The sequence below is a fragment of the Falco rusticolus genome, chromosome 4, assembly GCF_015220075.1.
Source record: "Falco rusticolus isolate bFalRus1 chromosome 4, bFalRus1.pri, whole genome shotgun sequence".
NCBI classification, from domain to species: Eukaryota; Metazoa; Chordata; class Aves; order Falconiformes; family Falconidae; genus Falco; species Falco rusticolus.
In genome coordinates this window covers 73,201,731-73,221,549 of record NC_051190.1, presented here as the reverse complement: position 1 = coordinate 73,221,549, position 19,819 = coordinate 73,201,731, and the positions used below count along the sequence as shown (strand labels likewise).

Sequence of the window (19,819 nt, the reverse complement as noted above, 5' to 3'; positions counted from 1 at the left end):
TGCCCAACTACAGCTAAAGCAAAACATATCATTCTGGTTGCTGGCAGCGTCCAGGCAAGGGGCTGTGCCAGTGACATGAAATTGGTTTCTAATTGATGTAGTTAATTCAGGCCATGTGTTGTTCAACCAGGTCTAAAATGATATTTAATTACCCGGGGGATTTCAGAGAGCCAGCAGCGCCTGCATTTCTTTGAATTCTCGGGAATACACAATGTGCTTCCTACTCACGGTGCTACACAACTTTGATAGGAATGAAATATATTCTCTTTTACAGCTAAAAAGTGTGCCTGTCAGTCCAGATCAGTCAGTCCAGGATACAGTCACAAACCTGTCAGAGTCAGGTAGGCAAGAGGACATTGTCTCGGAGTGGTATTTGTCCCTGCTAGATTAAGGAAACTCACTGGATCTGCAGTTTTGTCCCCAGAAGAGTGCTGTGTGACTGCAGCTGAACGGTGTTGATTTTCTTCTTGCCAGGGCCAACCTTGGGCAAACAGATGGGATTTGTGCCACAGAAGAGCAGCCTGGGTAGCTCTGAGTGTGTGATAGAATGTATAAATATAGAAATATAAATACGTCTGCACACAACTAATGCTCCAAAAGGACACCTGAGCTACCAAACCACTGATGGTTGGTTTGCGAGTGTGATTTGGATGCACTAGATACTGATTGTTCAAAGTGCTTGGGCAGACAGACTGAAAAAAATCCTGCTAATCTGGGGCTTCTCCAGCCACAGAAGTGAGCAAACTCTTCTCTGTATGAGGAGCCTGCTCCCTCAAGCACGGCGCGGTTTGGCTTTTCCCTTCGCAAGCCGGCACGGAAGCACATAGGCAGGAGCTCAGCAGGGCAGGGGGCATGCTCTTGCCCAGGGAGGAGGCAGCTGCCAGCTGGCAGGTCCAGGCTGCAGCACTCAGAGTGGGGCTGGCACCGGGGGCAAGAGCCTCTGTGTCCCTAAATGCCTCCCTGCCCCCACACGCCCTCCCCTGGCATCCCAAGGGTCTGGTCCTCGAGCATGCGTGTGCGTGTGCGGATTATGCTACTGATGTTATTTGTATTCAGTAATTTTTTAAAGCTCAGTGATTTAGATTGACAAATGTATTCTGATTTCCTAATATGTTTTCTTCACATCTTTGCTGTGTTTTTCCATAAGAATTATTCTGTTCAGCAGCTCAGGAAAAAACAATCAACAGCTAGAAGGTATATTCCACTTCAGATTTTTGCACAGAATTACAATGCCTCTTCTTTTTCCCCTCTGAAAAATGTATTTGTCTTTGTGCTTTCCGCACGGGCACTATGCTGTAGCTCTGTGTTGAACTTGATATTCCTGTACCCCGTGTGTTTTTGTTGGTGTTCCCGTGAGGTGTACCGGGTCGGTCTGCCATGCCAGTGTTACTTGTGCTCCCACTTTTTTCCCTACAGCTGCACTATTTAACAGCCTTTTCACAGAGCACCTCGGAGGCTCGTGATGTTTGTGTTGCTGCAAGTGCACAGTGTAGTCCTCTTCAAACACAGCCATTAGCCCAGAGACACCGTGAGAGGAGCAAAGAACTTGGGAGAAGTGGACATACTTGAGCAACCATTGCAAAAGGGATGAGAGATTCTGGAGCTGCTGGGTTGAAACATTTGACTGCATCACAGGCAGAAGATGAGGACAAATTTTGGACTTTTCTGCAAACCTGTGGGTTTTCACTGCAACTGAAGATGAATGTCTCAGTATGTCAGGAGATGAGAAATCTTAGAAACATCAACAGAATAACAAAAATGCTGCAAGGAGACGGAGCTGATTCAGTTTCTTGCCTTACTTAGTAATCAAAGTTGCTTTTGATAGCTTGCTAGTGAAACAGGCTTTACCATTTTTCTCCCAGAAATTAGCAGCTTTATTCAAATTACCATGAAGATGCCAAAACCATGCAGGCGGTTGAATAACTGCACAAACTGCATTTTAGGACTGACTGAGGGTTCCCAATGCTGATCAGAGCTACCAGTCTGTGCTCGTAGGTCCCATGAATGCAGAAACCCAGCTAGGCACTGGTGGGATTTCTGAACGTGCCCAAGAGAGTGCTATCACGTCTGTACTGGTTGACTTGAGTTGAGCACATTTGTGGGATGGCAGACAAGTCATTCTGCAGTGGGTAATTAAAAGGATTAGCTATTGGTATAGAAAGAGCCTGTATGATGAGTGAGCTTTGCTATCTGGGAGCTATTTCCAGTGTGATGGATGCAAAGTTATTTGAGCATGCTAGGCAGGAAATTCCTTTTTAAAATTCATCATTGACAGTTTTTGTTCTGACGCTATGGATAGGACAGGTAGTTCCTAGAGACGGAGCCTAAATGTCTGCTTAGAGCCAAGTTTCTCAGCTCTACAGAGGGACAGATTTGCCCTGCAAGCTGAGGGTGGATGTAGGCATTCTCTTCAGGAGGGGAGATTCTGAAACAGAGCACTGCTCCGTGCTGAACCCCATCAAAGAGTCACCATCCAAAGGGGAAGAAGGGGAAGAAGAGACGCTGAGACCTACCCTGTAGAAGCCTCTCTGCTCACTGCTAGGACTTGGCTGCAGAAGGAAAGCGTGCTCATTACCAGTACGAAAAAGTTGTAAGGAATTTCATCTGGACCTGAGTGCTGACACTTCAGTGCCCAACTGCATGAGATCACAAAGATTCTCCGTACGTGGTAAACCATAATGCATAATGCGTTTCCCCATTTTTTTCCAGAATTTTGTAGAATGGTCAAGCTTCAGAGAATGAAAGAAATCCAGATCCAAACCTACCTTGACTCAGACACTCTAATTGTGCTGCTTTGACTTCTCCTCCTTGGTTTATTTGCTAATCTCTGCACCAGATCTGCTCTGCAGAATTACTCATATTCTGAACTGCACTCAGCCACCACAGCCCACCTGGTTTAGTGTGTGCACCCAAATGGCAACCCTGAAATGTAATGGCAGCTCATATCTGAGTTTACTTACGTTTGCATTTTCTGTAGCCCACCTGCACATGCAGAAGGGGATGTCACTTCACAGGCTGCCTGAAAGGGGAATTGTGACCGATGGAAACAAGAATGCAGGACGCATACCAGAATACCAAATGTTAGATGAAAGCATTTTGCACTACTCAGAAGCAGTTTAGCATAATTTGTTCTGAAGGAAAGTTCACAAGAACTCCACCAGCTTTTCAGTCTTATTTGAAATTGCGAGGGACAAGCTCTGTGAAATAAGGGCAGGCATTCCTGCTATGGTGTCATTAGCCCTTTTCAGACACCCATGTAAGAGGCCTGGCTTTCAGAAAGGTGGAAGTACTGGGTTTTTCCACAGACAGAAGGAGATTTGTTTTGAGGAGCCCTCAGCCCCCAGCCCTTGCAGCAGGGCAAGTGGCGAGAGGCAGTGGCAGTGGCAGGGAGGGCACCCACCAGCGCAGGCTGCTCGGCTGCCCCAGTGCCCTGTCCTGACCCTGAAGGTTTGCTCCTCTTCATGACGTCTTGATGATGCACTCAGGTGCACCTGCCTTCACCCACTTCCTTGAGAAGTTTGACGCTTCGCCCTCAGTTTCCTATACTCTTTCTTTTTGGAGTGCTGCCACTTGACTCCCAGAAGCCAGGCTGAAGACCAGCAGCTGAGCCTCCTCTCTTGGCTGGTAGTGCTGAAGCAGAAAATACTGACTGAACGAGGGTGGCTCCAAACACAACCTAAGCGTTTCCTCCTCAATTGCACTTACGTTTTTTGAGCATTGATGCTACAGATTAAAATACAGCTTCCATCCTCCCAGGACAGCCACCAGACAACTTGGGAGGCAGGAAGAGGAATGTAGGGAGCCTTGTCAGATGAAAAACACTAAGCCATGAAGCACTGCAAATGTGCTTTGCTCTTTGTCAACAGTTTTGCACCCAAAACAGGTCTGAAGGCTAATATCTGGACGATGATCTTGTGTGGCACCATCAGTCACTTTTCAGCTTAAATTCTGGGTAACCCTTATTACAGCTCCTGCACTGGCTGTCTCCGTCTCTTTTAGTGTAACGTCATGCTTAAGCAAATCGAGCTACTGAAAGACCTTGGAGATAGGAGTTGTGATCAGTGTTTCAGAATCTGAGCCAAATTTTATTTGTTTTCCTGGTAGGAAATGTCTGCCATGGCATCTGTAACCAGGAGAACAGGCCTGAGTGACAAAGGAGATTAATTTTCTTCTTTTAAAGGGTGAATAAAAGGAAAAAGACATTAAGTAAAGACAAGGTAGAAAAATGGTTGATTTGAGAGGCATAATAGATGTGTGATCTTCTTAATAATCCCACAGAAACTGATTATGTCAGTTTACAACTAGTTTAAGGCAAAACTAAAAAAAAAAAATGATAAGGCTGCAGTCATAACCATCACTTTAAAGGGAGATTATTCATATTATATTACAGGGAGCAGTGAATTACTATAAAGCTTTCCTCATGTCTGCATTGCTGCAGTTACTCCCAATTACTGTCACTCAGTCTTGTAAGGGATTTCTTGCCGCTGTGTTTGCGCCAGCAGCCTCCCTCTGCGGGTCAGCACCAGAGCCCTGGGCAGCCGCAGAGCTGGGTAGCGCTTCCCACGTGCCGCTGGCCACCCCAGCTTGCTGCTGCTGCCCTGGCGTTGCTATTTTTTGGAGCAGGGCTTGGCTGGCCCACCAGACAGGCTTTGCACAGGTGGGGATATGCAAAGAGAGGTCGACCCCATCTCCTGTCACCGCTATCACCGGCTGCATCCAGCCTCTCCTTCATTTGCCCTCCGCCTAATTCCAGCTCTGTCCTTTTGGGTGTTGACCCATGCCAGGGGGCTCAGTGGAGTGCAGGGAAGCCGTCCCTGCACCACCCCTCATCCCCCGGAGAGCGGCAGGCGGCACCGAAATCTCCGTTACGTGTGCTTACGCTTAATCCTGGCCAGAAGCGAGCTGCCTGCCCCTGCAAGCCTTGTGTTTGTGAGAAGGTGCCAGCTCAGTAGCAGCTCCCCGGGGTCGGGCTGGGCTCCCCCAGCGCAGGCTGCTAATCACCCGCTCTTGTCATGGCTTTTTCCTCCCCTTCCCCCGTTGCTGCGTTGAGGAGCTCCTATTAACCTGGCTGATTTGAAGACTGTCAAAAAAGTGCCTTGAGACTCATCCAATTATTCACCCTGTTATATCTCTTCCAGCATACAAAAGCCATGGGAAAGGGAGAAGGCGCAGCCGGAGGCCTGAGGCCAGCTTTCCTCTGTGATCGTTCCAGCTCGCCTCTCTGAAGGCTCGAGCTCACAGGGGCACAAAGCCCTTCACCCCTTGTGTCACACCACGAATGGCTCCGGCGCCCTGAGCCCAGCCCAGGTGCCCACGTGCTGGTGCTGGCGGTGGCCCTGGCCACTGGCCGACCTTTGCAGCCCTCCTGCCGCAGCACAGGCTCACCTGCTTGCAGCCTCAGCCCCCTGCCCGGTGCCAGGGCACCTGCACCCCCTCCCCATCTGGCGCACCTCCAGCATGTGCCGGTGACACCCCGGTGCTGCGTTACCTCGGCTAGGCAAGGCGTCTCAGAAACTGGGAGTAATGCACCGTGTAACTGCGAAGAATTACTGTGGAAATGCAATTATTTTTTTGTTGTTTTCATCTGTATCTGCCATATCATGACTGAAAACAGACTCATGCTTTTGGAAAGGAAGTAAAACTCACTCCTCTCTTCATTTTTTGTCTTTTTCTTTGAAACTCCAGATCCTCATTCCCCGGACAGCCTCCTTTGGTTCTGGGAAGATCTGGGCATTGATGGGACAGAAGCAGCTTGGTCCATCCTTCCCTTCCATATTCAGACTTTTAATGAAGGCCTCTTACTAATGACAGTAAAACACCAAAACCCAAGCACTTGCCATAATTGGAGGATTTTTTTGCACTTATGAGTGTGACTGCCTCGGTAAGGACTGTTCCTAAGAAGCATGTGGCACCGATGTGATGTGATTTACCTGGCTGCTCCTGCTGCTGGTGACAGAAGTGCTTTTCTGTGCTCTGGTGCTGGAGCCTGTTTTTTGAGGTTTGCTCAGGGACAGAGGGCAGGAGGAAGCCCCCTGGTTCGGTGAGGTTTGGTGTGCAGCATGCACAGCCAGCGCTGCCCACTGTGTGCCCACCGGCCCCAGCCGCTGCCTCCCCTGAGAGGGCACCCTAGAAATGGCTGCTCAGCCACACAGGCCCGAGGGGGACAAGTGCAAGGAAAGGTGGAGTCACAGAGCCGACAGCTTGACTCAGTGGAGAGACCCACTGGCCGGTCCTGAGGCCCTGGCGCAGCACCTTCCTGCTGGCTAAATTGATTTCTTCAATGCTTTTATTGAAGGCAGGAGATACTGCCTGCTGCCATCGAAACACTGCTCAAGCTGGGTGGTCTTGTGTTAACCTCACAACCACCAGCTCAGGAAGTAAGAAATCCTTGTGGATCCAGGCATCATCTGCCTCTCAGTGCCTGGATGCTCCTGGGGACTGAAGTCAAACCTCCCACAAACCCTGGCAAAGAGCTGAGGCCACCCAGCCCCCAGGCCCGGTGTGCAGGACATGCAGTCCTGCCCTCGGGGCTGAGCACCGGCTCTCACTGGCACCATTTGCTGGGGCACATTACCTGTGACTTGCGGTTCTCAACTCTGATTTTCCCTGTTGAAGTCCTGGAGGGAGCACCAAGGCTCTGCTCTGGCTCTGGCGCTGGCTCTGGCTCTGGCCCGTCTGTCCTGGCTGGCTGGACACGGGGGGAGGCTGAGGGATAACGTGGCATGGGGACACTCCTACAAAAGCCACCTGTATACAGCACCAAGCGTCACTGCGCAGCAGAGAAGAGCTCTTGCCCCCAGCTGTGCTCTTCGAAGGTGAGCTGGGTTCAGCAGTGCTCACCTCCTGATGTACGTTTTTGCAGGATTTGTCTTTTACCTTTAATTTCCCAAGAGGGCTTGTGAGTTTCACAAGCACCCACCGAGTCTTGGGGTCCTTCTCTTCCCTCCAATCCCTATCCCAAACCAAACATTCTCCCTCTACCCGTCATCCCCAGAAGTCCTTAGCACCCAGCAAGCTTTTCCCTACATCTAACCCCCTACACCTGCAGTGTTATCCCACTCTTGCTTTCCTCAGGGTCCCCTGGTCACCCTTCTGCCTTGCAAGATCCCAGGCTGTTAAGTAAATGGGGGGGGGGGAGCCAGGCTGGGATTTTCAGAGGTGCTGGGTTTCCAGTGACACCTCATAGGTATTCAGGCCACCCTCCTCCTTGCTGACGAGCCTCGTCTACAGAGTTTTCCTGCATAAAAAACTGCATATGTCAGAGAGGAAAGACAAATGACGATAGCAATAATGTGGAAGAACATCCTCTGAACATCTGAGAGGGCTGAATTCATGAACCACTTTTATCAAGGCGTACAAGAGGCACTTAAATAGTAGCTGCTGCTTATAAATAATATTGGTATGTTAAATACGCACATATTTTCACAGTTTTATAAAGTGAGTGTTCTCTGTTTGCTTTCAACTGGAAATCATAAAGTAAAAATCAATGAGCTTATAGCAAGCTTATATTATAGTCCTTGAAGAGTCAACTGACTCTATAAAAATGACTGTTTTCTAACGAAGATATCATTAATTGGATTGAGTTAGCAAAGTTTAAGTGCCTTGTCATATTTTGATTGCTATGCAGTGCTGGAGCTTATTGATTTTATAGAACAGCCTGTAGATAAATGTAATGATTAATTTCATTTGGTCTACAAGAACAGAAAACTTCTATGCAGAACTGGATGCACTATTTTATGTTTTGTAACTGCCTGTACCTCACAGGAGCGTGGCTCTGGCTGTGAAGCTATGACAGGTGGCCTGGCCTTCCCTAATTTATTTACTCGGAAGAAATTCCTTTTTCCTCCCAAACTCATGGGGTTGTTTCTCCCCTCTTTCGTTTCAAGGGCTTTGGGGGGATTATTTTTCAATCTTTATTTCTTGGGTGGGGTGGGTGTTTCTGTTTTCTTGCTGAAAAAGGAATGGTGGTGAACTTTTATTCTGTGTTTGTTTGCAGAGCTGTCAGCTGCCGCTCCAAAACCCTTGTGGACCCACTTCTAGGTCAGGGCTTGCCTCTGGGATGGAGAAGTTGGCTCCAGGCCCCCAGTGCGGAGTCCTGCTCGTCCCAAGGGGCCCCGCGTACTCCCCTGCTCTGCCCCAATGCCTCCCACCCGTGGCAGCTAGGGGCTCTCCCGGAGGAAGGAGCAGAGGAGCACCGCTGCCGGGGCCTGCCCTCGTGGGCTTCCCGCTGCCCCCCAAATCCAGCCCCGCGGGGATGGCCAGGCTGGCTGCCGGGGGTCTGACTGCCCCACGAACGGGGCAAGCCAGGGCTGTGATCCTCATCGCACACATCCCAACAGAGCTGTGCTCCGTGTGGAGCCCGGGAGCTGGTTTTCCCGAGGCTCTGGGGTTATTTTTAGCCTTTGCACTTGGTGCCGCATGGCTGCCTCTGAATTACTTGGTTTCTTAATTGGAGGAGTCGATGTAAAAGCAAAGTGAGGGGAAAGGAAATACCAGCAGCCTCACTGGGGACACCCTGCCGAGCCTGGGGGTGACGGTTGTGCTCGCTCTGAACCGTCTCAGCACATTTTTGTACCAGCAACACGAGCAATTAAAAGGATTGCAGGCCTTCACTTTTGCTCGGCCGGCGTTTGCCTCGCTCGGTGTTCTAATTGTGTTATGGCGCCCGCTGCTGGCAAAGGCGGCGAACTGCACCGGCCATTCCTCCCAACCCGCAGGCAGCGCAGAGCTGCTGGCAATTAAGTTCCAAGCTACACACTGCCGGCAAGTTACCTGAATTTAAATCAAAGTTTGGATTTTTATGTTTGCCCTCAGAACGGATTAGTATTGAATTCCTGATCTACAAGGGGTTTAATGCGCCTCTGGATATCACCAGCAGAGCAGAAATCTTTTAGTAGCTTAAGTCGACCTGAAACTAAGACGGGGAAGTCACTTGGTACGGGCTGGATGGCAGCTGCTAACAGCCTACCCCAGGAGGTACCCGCGCACCTCATTCCTCTGAACCGGCGCTCTCTTCTGCTCCAAACACAGATGCTCATTTCTGTGTGATTTTGCACGACAGGTGTGGTTGAGCAGCTACCTAAAATAAAATAGCTGGATCGATAGGAGAACAAATACATGGCAGCTGAGGGTGCTCAAACCAGGCCACCAACAGTATGGTTTCTAGAACTAAGCCCTCTGAGGGGGTAGTTGACAAGGTCACCAGTTCTCCACGTCACTGCTGTGATCTTACATCCTAAACCATGTGGCTGGAGGGAAAAAACCACCCAGTATGAAGCTAAAACCTACGCTCCCACTGGCAGCCTGAGCCATCCACATCCCAGCGCACATCCCAGCCTTGGTGGCACTGCCCTTCCTCCAGCGGTGCCCCGGGCTGCAGGACCGAGCCTCAGGTGAACCCTTCGGCTCTGCTCCCCTCTGGCTGCCCCTGGGCAAGGTGCTGCCGTGCCCAGCCCCACGGGTGGCTCCCTTTGGTCCTGGGGAGCGCTGCCGGCCGAACTCGGGGTGGCCCCAGTGGGTGGGGGGTTGGCACGTGAGGATGACAGTGGCAGGAGGTGTCCCCGCTCCTCAGGCTCTGCCTGGCAATAGCTCAGTGCTGCTGGGAAACCCACTGTCACCAGCCCGAGATTTCCATGCCAGCAAAGCGAAGGTTATCAGAACCACGAGAAGCACAGCATCACCCAGACTCAGGCAGAGGGCAAGCCCCCCCCGAGGGCCTGTAGGACACCAGCGCTTGCAGAGGGCACCCCATTTAAACGCTCACTGGAACAGCGGGGCTATTCTGTCCGGTGCTTGCACGCCACCATCCGCAGGCACGAATCACTCCAGGCTGGAGGGTGCAGCTCCATGCCAGGCTCGCCCCCCTGCCAGCACCCAGCTGGCCACTGCCATGCTCCCCACTCCTCCTCCTCACGCTGGTGGCTGCCCTGGCACCGGGGCCATTTGAAACATTACCCTGAATAACCGAGATGTCAGGAAAATTGTGAAGCTAATCTCTGCCTGGGGTCAGCACCACTCGGCTGGGCACCAGCTGCGTGCTTGGGGCGGCCGGTGGCGGAGAAGCAGGGCACAGCAGGCAGAGAGGCTCCCGCCAGCGGCAAGGGAGCCAAGGTGAGGAGCCAGTGCCACGGCAAAACTGCCCTCCCTGGTGCTTTGCCCCCGATCACACCTCGTCGCTGAAGCTGCCTCCAAACACGTCTATCACACTGCAGGGGTGACTACCGCAGCTGGCATTCGCATGATTACCATGCTTCTCGATCTAAAAATACAGTTAAAATGTTGCTCTTGAGATATATTGTAAAAATGTCAATTTTAAGGGCTTTTTCACCATAGGGAAACAGTTCCTGGCGAGCTGTAATTCAGTTCCTGCTCCAAGGGGGACAGGGACAGTGGTGCCTGCATGCGGCACTCACAGGTGAGCTGGAAGGGGAGGCGGGAGCTTGGCTGTGCCAAAGGCACCGGCTTCGGTGGCAGTGCTGGATGGAAACCAGCCACAGATACTTATAAATCACTGTGCTTTACAGGCAAATGACTTCTCCTTAGATCAGAGGAAACAAAGTGCCTAGGAGGGGAAGACAATCTAACTTTTGGGAGGTTATCATGGTTTTGTCCCAGAACATCTGCCAGCCCCAGCGTCAGTGCGAGGCAACAAACACATGGCACGAATCTCAGAGTATAAAAGATGTGTCATTGCAAGAAGGAGTAGGAGGAAAATAAAGCAAGTTGACAGCTGACATCCTGTGCCATAATCCTAGAAATTGTTAATATTTACAAAATTAACAACTAATATAACTGATGACAATCTCACTCCTCCTAGTTGTCATGTGGATATTAACAGTTACCACCCGCTCCAAACTGGAAATATTACCCGTCTCCGGAGCTCCTGCTGCTCAGCACGCGTGGGGATGGCGCAGACTCACCCTCCCAGCTCTCCTACCAGCACCAAGCCGTGAGCCAGCGCAGAGCACCCCAGCCTTGCTGGGGCTGGAAACGCCTCCTGACCGCACTCTGCTCCCTGGGAGGGAGCAGGGGTCTGGCAGAGCAGAGGGAAGCTTCTCCCTGTCCTCCGAGAGCCCAGCACTTGGCACGGCGTACTGCAGCATGGTGGGGCGTAGGCCCGGAGCAGGAGGATGGAGAGGGTACGCAGTGCCTGAGGGAGGAGAGGCGAGGGCCATGCTGGCTCAGATTGTACCTCCAAACAAGCTGCCATTTCAGGAGAAATGCCCATGCTGCTGGTCTGATTTGCCAGCTGTAAGGCTGGCAGCTAACTGATGAACAGATGCTACAGTGTCATTTCCTTAATAGGAAAGACCTGGCTAAACCCAAAATAAAGATGCTTGAATACCAGTGACTCCATGGGAAACATATTTCCAGACCAACAATCATAAAAAGGTGAAGCTTTTAGAATCGCAGTGTTGTTGCCCACATCTTTTCTAAATAAGAAAGAGAATAACAGCAGTGCCCAGTTCTCAGAGCTGAGGTTTTTTGGTTGTGGGTTTTTTTTTTAAAAAAAACACCTGTTACTTGTCCTTCACGACTGCAGGAGGCAATACAGGGTTAACAGGCACTGTAAGTACAAGAAAACTGTGGATGGTGCCTGCGTATGTGGGATTTCTGGCTTCATTTTGCCCCATCCTTATCAAGGAGCATTAATTCCCCAGGCAACTCTTTGCACAGGCACAGCATATTGGTCTTACAGTAATTGTAAAAAGTTTTCTTTGTCAGGGTGCACTGTATGCAAAAAAATCATCAAACTCTTTCCAGTTCATCATATGCAAAATTGAAACAGACAATTGCATCATCATTTTCAAAGAGCTCCCAGGTGCTGGAAAGCTGTAGAAAGCAAATTTTCTTCTCACAGGAATAATTTTCTCCTCTTGAAGTGGCATGTTGTTGGCTGTAAAAGAGGTTGGCCCAAAGAGGCAACCTGAATGAGTGACTGCGAATGCATGGATGGCAAAAAAGTCCTTTTCAAGGCACCCTGAGACCAGAGATCTCATAGTTCACCAGGCCAGTGAAACAATATTGACCAGAGGAGCAAACAGCTGCCTCTACAGAGCTCCGTGCTGCAGGTGGCATAACACAACTGCTCACCTCGCGCAGCGCCCAAGGGCTCACTGGAAAGGGCCTTGGTTTGATGGATCCTCTGGAGAAAGGATCTTGGGGAGCATCAGAGTGACCATCACGAGCTGTGATGCTCATTAATTGGTTCACCACAGTAGGCCACAGCAGTTCCTTTCTTTTAAGTACAATGGGGAAATAAATGTGACCCAATAAAATGAAACAAGTTGTTTTTCAATATTAAAAAAGCAATGACTCCAGAGAACAGATACATAAAATCATCAAACTCACACTGAAACTGTTGTGTTGTTTTCTCTAAGAAGCTGGTACCTTTTTAAAAACACCAAAACATTAGTGTCTTACATCCTAGATCGTTTGCTTTCCTTCCCCATGTCTTTTATTCTGTCCTGAGCCTCTGAAGAGCACTCCTTTCCCTCCCATTTTGTTTTCTGTTTGTAAAGCTTTATACATTTCATTTTTTCAAGATCTTCTCAGATCATCATCTTATTTTTTCATCTTTCTTTTCAAGAAACTTCTTTTTTCCTCCATTTGCCACCATCTTCAGTATAATACTGCTCCCTTTAGGATTTCTTTTATCCTTATCATCTTTATGCCTTTCACTTCTTCTTCCCCAGACCCTTCATACTTGCTTTTGCTTGTCAAAACTGTGTTTTGTCCTCCTTCATGGGGGAAGAAGTGGGAAGGTTGGGTGGATTTTTTTGCTACGAACACCCAGAAATGCTCCAATCAATACTTCGAAACCCTGCAGAGGAGAGCTTGCACAAGTCTTTCAACACTTTCAAAATTTGCAACAGCAGTTAATGGAATTCTGACTAATGCTTGAAAATCGGCAGCTTATTTTAAAGCAGTGCTGTAGCTTCCCACCAGTAATATTATCAGGCCTTCCCCAACAAGCTCTTATTTTTACATTTGAGACTCTACCCCATGCTTTGAAACCCTTGTAGCCCTGCAGCAACTTCTCTCTTCCTAAACCCCAAGACGCAGAGCAGGTGGCGGAGGCAGCCGCAGAGAGCACCCGGATGCCTTTAGCTCTGGCTGAATTCACTGTTCACATCCAGCGAGAGCCGCACGGCTACCCCGCTCGAGCAAACCATGCCCAGGTGTGCCCAGGGGAGATTTCAGGATGGCAGCAAATCCAGTTTAGCTGGAAGTGAGTGTACATAAAACATCTTCAAGCCTGAAAGTAGGGGTCTAGCCATGGCTGCAGACATCTGCTAGGACAGCGGTGGCTCAGCCCCGTGGGCACTGCCATCCTCGAGGGCTGGGGTAGCATCCAGTGCCAGCGAAGGGTACTGGGGGAAGAATCCAGAGCCTCTTCACCCCTTACCAATAGATGTGCCCTTGCTGTTTATTTTGTTCCTAAAGGAATTTGCAGTAGCAGTTTGGGGATCTTCTAACATTTCACTGACAGGGGCTTTTTGTAGCACGATCATTGTCTTCAGGTGCCCTCACATGTTCATGCCTACCCTAGATTTAATGGTATTCATTCCAGCTGCGGGGCCAGTTTTCACTATTAAGTTCCTAACATGCACGTAACATACTGCCTCCACGGGCCTGTTTCAGTTGGACCTGTTCCCCTAGACAGACCACATAAGAGGTCTGGAAAATCCCCTGCAGAGCTTGCAACAGATAGAATTGACTGTTCCTGACAAGCCTACCATTTTTACTGTTTTCCATCTGCCTACCAAGACTGCCTCATTCTTCTGAAGTACTAAAGACCACTTAAAATGAGTCTAAAGCTTGATGCCAACTTCCTAGCCCTGCTTGCCAATTCAAAAAATCTGTTGCAAAATACACGTCAATACATTTATTCCCAGACTAAGGCAACCATGTATTACTTAAATGCTGGGGTAATCCTAAATGCAATTGAAAGGCTGGTGCTGATAACAAAAGTCTTCAGATACAAAATGGCCTTTCTAGAAAGTACACCTAGCATGAGATATTTAAAACCTTTTCTTCTCTGATTGAACACAACAGGCCTGTTTCGGCAGTCTGGGCATACTTCCTGGCTTGCTGTCCAGATGGCAGTCAAAACTCAGAAACGGGTTGCTCAGGTATGAAATTCATGGAATTGGAAATCAAGGGCAGGAAGGTCCCAACAGGAGCGATTGAGGTATGAGTATCTGTTCTTGCTCCTTGAGTTTCCCGGTTACCTTTTGCTCTGCTAAGGCTAAAATTGTTTGGAAACCACTGTCTGTAGATTTTAGGTTTTTCTTCTCCACTGGTAAGACCTGAAGCTATTTGAGATGTTAAACAATTTGTGACTTCTCAGCTTGGTTGTGGTGCCAGCTTTGTACAGATAAATATAGAACCTGTGGCATTTTCAAAAGCCGTTTGGAATAGCTCTTCAATACAAGCACCTTCAGCAGAGATTAAATACATTATTTGGGTTTTCTGCCCAAAAAGCACTTAAAAAATTGGCAGAAATACCGTTTTCTTCAAATGACAAAGTTCTCTTCCTCCAAACTGAGCAAACTGAGGCTGGCAATTGGCAGCTCTTTACAAAGACTTTTTTTTTTTTTTCTTCTCTCTCTCCCTTCCCGTACTCCTTGATTTCAAAATAACCTTCAAGGCAAAAAAGCAGGACACAGCAATATAAAAAAGAAATACAAACTGATTAAAATGTTTCACTCCTTGAACAGAATGCTTTACATCTTAACTAACTTGTATCAGATAAAACGCTATCACATTCCTAACACAAGACATTAATACATTGCAGGAAGCAGAACCACATATGTTCCTCAAGAAATGCGCTATTCAGAAGTTCTACTGAAAGAAGTGAAACACAATACAAATAAAGAGCTTTATTAAAATCACTTGGAATATTATATGAAATTTAATATTGTATAATATAGGTGCAACCCCCCTGATATTAACAGGATGTGATACATGTGAAGAAAGGACATTAATATACATATAAATAGAAAAGCTAAAATGTGTTTGACAGTGCTATATTAAATGGCTACATAAATGTGACCACAATTAAGAGAATATGTATTTTTGTATTCTTTAAGCAGGATTTTCTGAAGCAGTATACATAGTAAATTGGTTTTACCTCTAGTGTCTGCTTTCTTATGAGTAACAGGAGATGCGTAGGAATATTATAGGCACATGCAAAAGCAATGTAAAAGATATAAAAACAGAGGCAGAACCAGGGACTTATTTGTTCTTGGCTGCCAGAGGCTTACGGCTGATCTTCTTTGACTTGTCATTGTTCTTCTTTGGAGGTTCAGGATTCGCCTGCATGTGTCTGCCATACAGACTGCAAGGAAATGAGACAGATATTTGTGATACAACCATTAAACACAGGCTTTTATTCTGCAGCATGTTAAACAATGCATCTAGTTACTAGAAATAAAAAAAAAAGGAAGGTCATATTTATTTTGTTTCAACACTGAATTTTCTATTGGATCTCATGCTGCAGTCATTAGTATTACGTTTTTCTCGACTTATCCGGAGAGTAACATGGGGAAGAGCAGGCCTTCACAAGAGCAGCGAAGGAGCAAGCCATTTTGCCTTCAGAAACTAGCAACCTTTATTGCACAGTTATGGGATTAAGGCTTAAAAGGCTGCAAGGATGTGTATTCAAGCCGACAATGACAAAAATTGGGTTGAACTGGAGAGATAGAGTGCCCGCTTAGAGCTAAGTGAGCATCATCCCTAACCAGAAAACCCAAGGGCTTGATAATGTGACAGAGAGCAATGGTGTCACACCCGCCTTCGCTGCTCACACATGATTGATAGTACTGGGACAGCTACCAACACATCAATGCCACATTAGTAAGTACCTCTGATTAAATGTTGACAAAGTATCTTACAATTAAGATGGCTAGCATTCACAGCAAAGCTAAATAGACTACATGGCTGAGAGGATCTTGCTAAATATCACATAGTAATTAATAGATAATTTATGAGTAATCCTGATTAAACTAAATTAAAAACCTACCCAAAATACACACAGCTCAAACTTAACTCCCCTTATTGACATAAAGTGCTTTTTGAAGACGGGCTTTGCGGGGGCGTCAGTGTATCTAGAAAGGAACCGAGACAAGCTTTGTGCCTGCTCATTCAGCTGTATGATCACTGGCAATGCTGACACCGACACTGAAATCCCTCTAAAGCTGTCCCCCTGCCAATCCTTCAGGTCAGTGCTGGTGAGTGCCCGCCCCAATCCCGTACTACACTGCCGCCAGTCAGGTCAGATGCTAACTTCTACCACTTGATAGGAATTCTGCTACTGCAGAAGGTAACAGCACCAGTTCCCACAACAGCCTTCCCTGTGTAACTGCACCTCCACCTTTTGGTGAACTCTGCCAAGAAACAGGACAGATCAGGGGCCTGGGGTTGAGAAACTCTGAGTCTTCCTAGAACTGCCTCTTGACGTGTCAAAATTTGGGTGAGTAGCTGCCAGCACTGTTGCCACAGAACCTGGGTCCTGCATTTTCATGTGTCTGGGGCACACAGAAGGACCCAGCTGCTGCATACAAGCTGCGCTGGTCCATCACACGTACCCTCACGTGGGTTCTCCCTTGCTGCAGTCTTTGTATGGAGCTTGCATGTCCGTCCTGCCCTTGCTGCAAACAAGAACCAGGCACAAATCCTTTTGCTACTTTCGCTTAGTCAAGTCAGGACAGACTTAGTTACTCATGATAGGCTGTTGTTTATCCAGAAAGCACGACCTGATGTACAGTTCTGCAGTGGGTATTACCCTGAGCAGGTATCTCAGAGATAAAGTGACTCTTTATTTACAGTGACGACTTTTGCTTTGCTGTCTGAAACTGATTTCAGCAGAGGATGGGCCCTCCTTCTTCTACAGTGCCTGGCGGACTACGCAGTCAACTGTACATAAGAGACATTGAACAAGGATCCAAACAGAATTACTCTTGAATTACTGTGCTATAAGGCATGGCCATGGAGGGTCTATTTATGTCAGATACAGAGACATTTTAGCTAAAACATACATTGCTTTCTACAGCTTCCTGAGGAGGGGAAATGGAGAGGGAAATGTTGAGCTTTTCTCCTTGGGATCCAGTGAGAGGATGCGAGGGAATGGTTCAAAGCTGCACCAGGGGAGGTTTAGACTGGGACATTAGGAAGCATTTCTTTACTGAGAGGGGGGTCAAACACTGGAACAGGCTTCCTAGAGAGGTGGTCGATGCCCCAAGCCTGTCACTGTTTAAGAGACATTTGGAGAATGCCCTTAATAATGTGCTTTAACTTGGTCAGCCCTGAATTGGACTAGATGATTGCTGTAGGCTGCTTCCAACAGCAGTGTGAGGTGGCATGGTGTTTATTTTATTCTACTCTGTGTCAGAAGGTTAAAAGCTACCGCCTGCTCTGAGTTCTGTTTTGCTGTATCTGGAAGATACTCCAGCTATGGGGTTCTTGGACGGCAGAATAAGATCAGAGCTTCTTGTAGGGTGGGGTGGAGAAGCAGCACTCGCTTTTACCTCCCCAGCAGCTGCAGTTTAACATGATGCTGCTAAGCAGGCTGCTGTCAAGGTGCACTGCACCCAAAACAGCCTTGCTCAAGGAAAATACAACTGTAAACTACGACATCACTTCACCTTACTGAAATGTTATGTGTGCCATCACCTCCTGTCAACAAGGGATCAGATGCCATTTCCTGATGAATGCAGAGAGCCCTGACCCTCTGCGATAACTGCATGCTTACTGTTAGCTACAATACACATATTTTTATTTTTTCGTAAGAGATAAAGCCACAACAGCACAAGGCTATATTTTATCAAAGTACACAGCATGCATACTAATCAGATATCCATCCTAAATAACTGTTCTGTTTTGGAAGGAGTTAAGTGAGTTGAGGGACAGAAGATATGGAAGGAGATCTTTCGGTATCAGGAAATACTGTCACTGTGGAAGAGCACAGAAGTGCCAGTCAAGGAGGCTGTCCCATCAGAAACAGATCCAGGGTAGAAAGTCAGGGAACAAGCAGCATGTTGTTCTCAACGATATGCAGCACAGCATTTGAATCACTCTCAGCAATGATTTTGTAACTTGGAGAAGTTAGCAACAGAGAAGTGGAAATGTATGCTCAAATCTGTGAGCACCATTAGTTAAATACTAAATTAATATTCAAGTTGGGTTTTGGCTCTAGAGAAATACTGCTATGTTGGACTAGAATGTAAGTTTTTTTCATATAATAAGAAAGTCTCCATTTGGGACTTTAAGCGCTGAATTAACAGACAATCCACTGATCCACTGTATCTGAGCACAAAAAAAACCTCATGGATGGGAACAGAAGTCCCCTGTCACTGTCCTGTTTTCCACCTCCTGCCGCCCCATCACTCCTTTGTCCTGTTAGTGTCAACCCAAAGAGAACTGTAACAGCTTTAGTAGTTTTCAGGTGTTACATACCCTTTTTTTGCTCAGTTTTTTTGCACTTTTTTGCTTGGGAAAATTTACATGACTTTCTCAGATGACACTAGCAGCATTCATTCTGCCCCTCATTCCTTGCTTTCTCAGTGCAAATGTTCAAGTTTGTGGACTGGCAGTGCTCAGATCAGTGAACAACTTCTGAAGTGAAAGGGTATGGTGAGAATTCTACTGACTACATAACTGCTTTTGAAGAAACTGAATGTTGAACGTATTGAATGAACTTCAGAGTTCTGGTGAGGTCTACTTGGGCAACACCTTTTGACTGCGAAACGAGGTCCAGTGGCCACTGCACGCATTAAGCAGTAAAAATCCTAGCTGACCTGTGGTTTTGGTAGCAGTTCTTCTTTGATATTTGCTCCTTACAATATTCAGTGCTATTGCTGCTCCAGCAATTCCCTCCACCCCATGCAAATACATTAGCAGTAGTGGATGTGCGTGAGTTGCAGGCATCTGCAGTACTTTTACATTCCTTTTACTTACTCTCATGTCCAACCACTTCTACCAACACATGCACAGTAGTTTCATCCAGGAAAATAATTATCAGGTTTGAAATAAATCAAATATATCTACTTAGGTTTCTCTGGCAACATTTCAAGGAAGTTTCAGCTGCACACTGCTATCTCAACTGAAGATAAGTGCTTTACAATCTATCACAGTAGTCTGCTACGCAAAGAGCAAGGATCAGGCGTATTTAGATTATACAAGCCTTCACAGACAGGGACTCTCTTGTGTTTGCACACATCAAGCACAAGGAGACATATGGTGTCACAACAACATTTAAATACAATAATGACTGCGATAATGCCTCTGGGACAGAATTTGCCTTCTGTTACACTAGGGAAAAGAGAATTCACAATTTTCAATGAACTTCTGGTACAACAACAGACACCACTTTTACAGCTCCCATGGAAAAAAAAAAAAACACATCAGAAAATAAATAAATAAATAATTATAAAAAAGAAACAGGAGAAAAAGCCTAATGGAACTGATCTGCACAGAGAAGCAACTATCTGAATTATATGATAACCTATAATCCTTTATATGTAATAGATGTGGAGTTTACATATATAGTCCTTAATGATTTTGATACCTACTGGAAGGATACAACCACAGAAACTACAGCTTGCATGTCACCGTCTGTCAGCCAAGCTGTACTAACTGTGTACACGCTTTTTGCTCTGGCATCACTGCAAAGTCAAACATGTTAGGCAGAGACACTCACACACCATCCTCAGCAGAGGTCAGCTTAAGACATGCACACAGACGGTTATACAGCTCAGCTGATGGATGGTAATGGACTAGGAGATGGCACCTTGACATACATGCCTGCATGACCAGA

The 19,819-nt window shown here is 47.3% G+C and overlaps 1 protein-coding gene across 1 annotated transcript in view; it reads right to left on the bottom strand.

The window, feature by feature from the left end:
* Positions 1-14,865: 14,865 nt before the first annotated feature.
* Positions 14,866-19,819, bottom strand: part of RSU1 (Ras suppressor protein 1) — a 110,144-nt gene continuing 105,190 nt past the window's right edge. Inside the window, exon 9 of the mRNA XM_037384025.1 lies at positions 14,866-15,343. Within this exon, the coding sequence (XP_037239922.1) occupies positions 15,241-15,343 (103 nt within the window). The 3' untranslated portion in view covers positions 14,866-15,240. The remainder of the gene's footprint in view (positions 15,344-19,819) is intronic.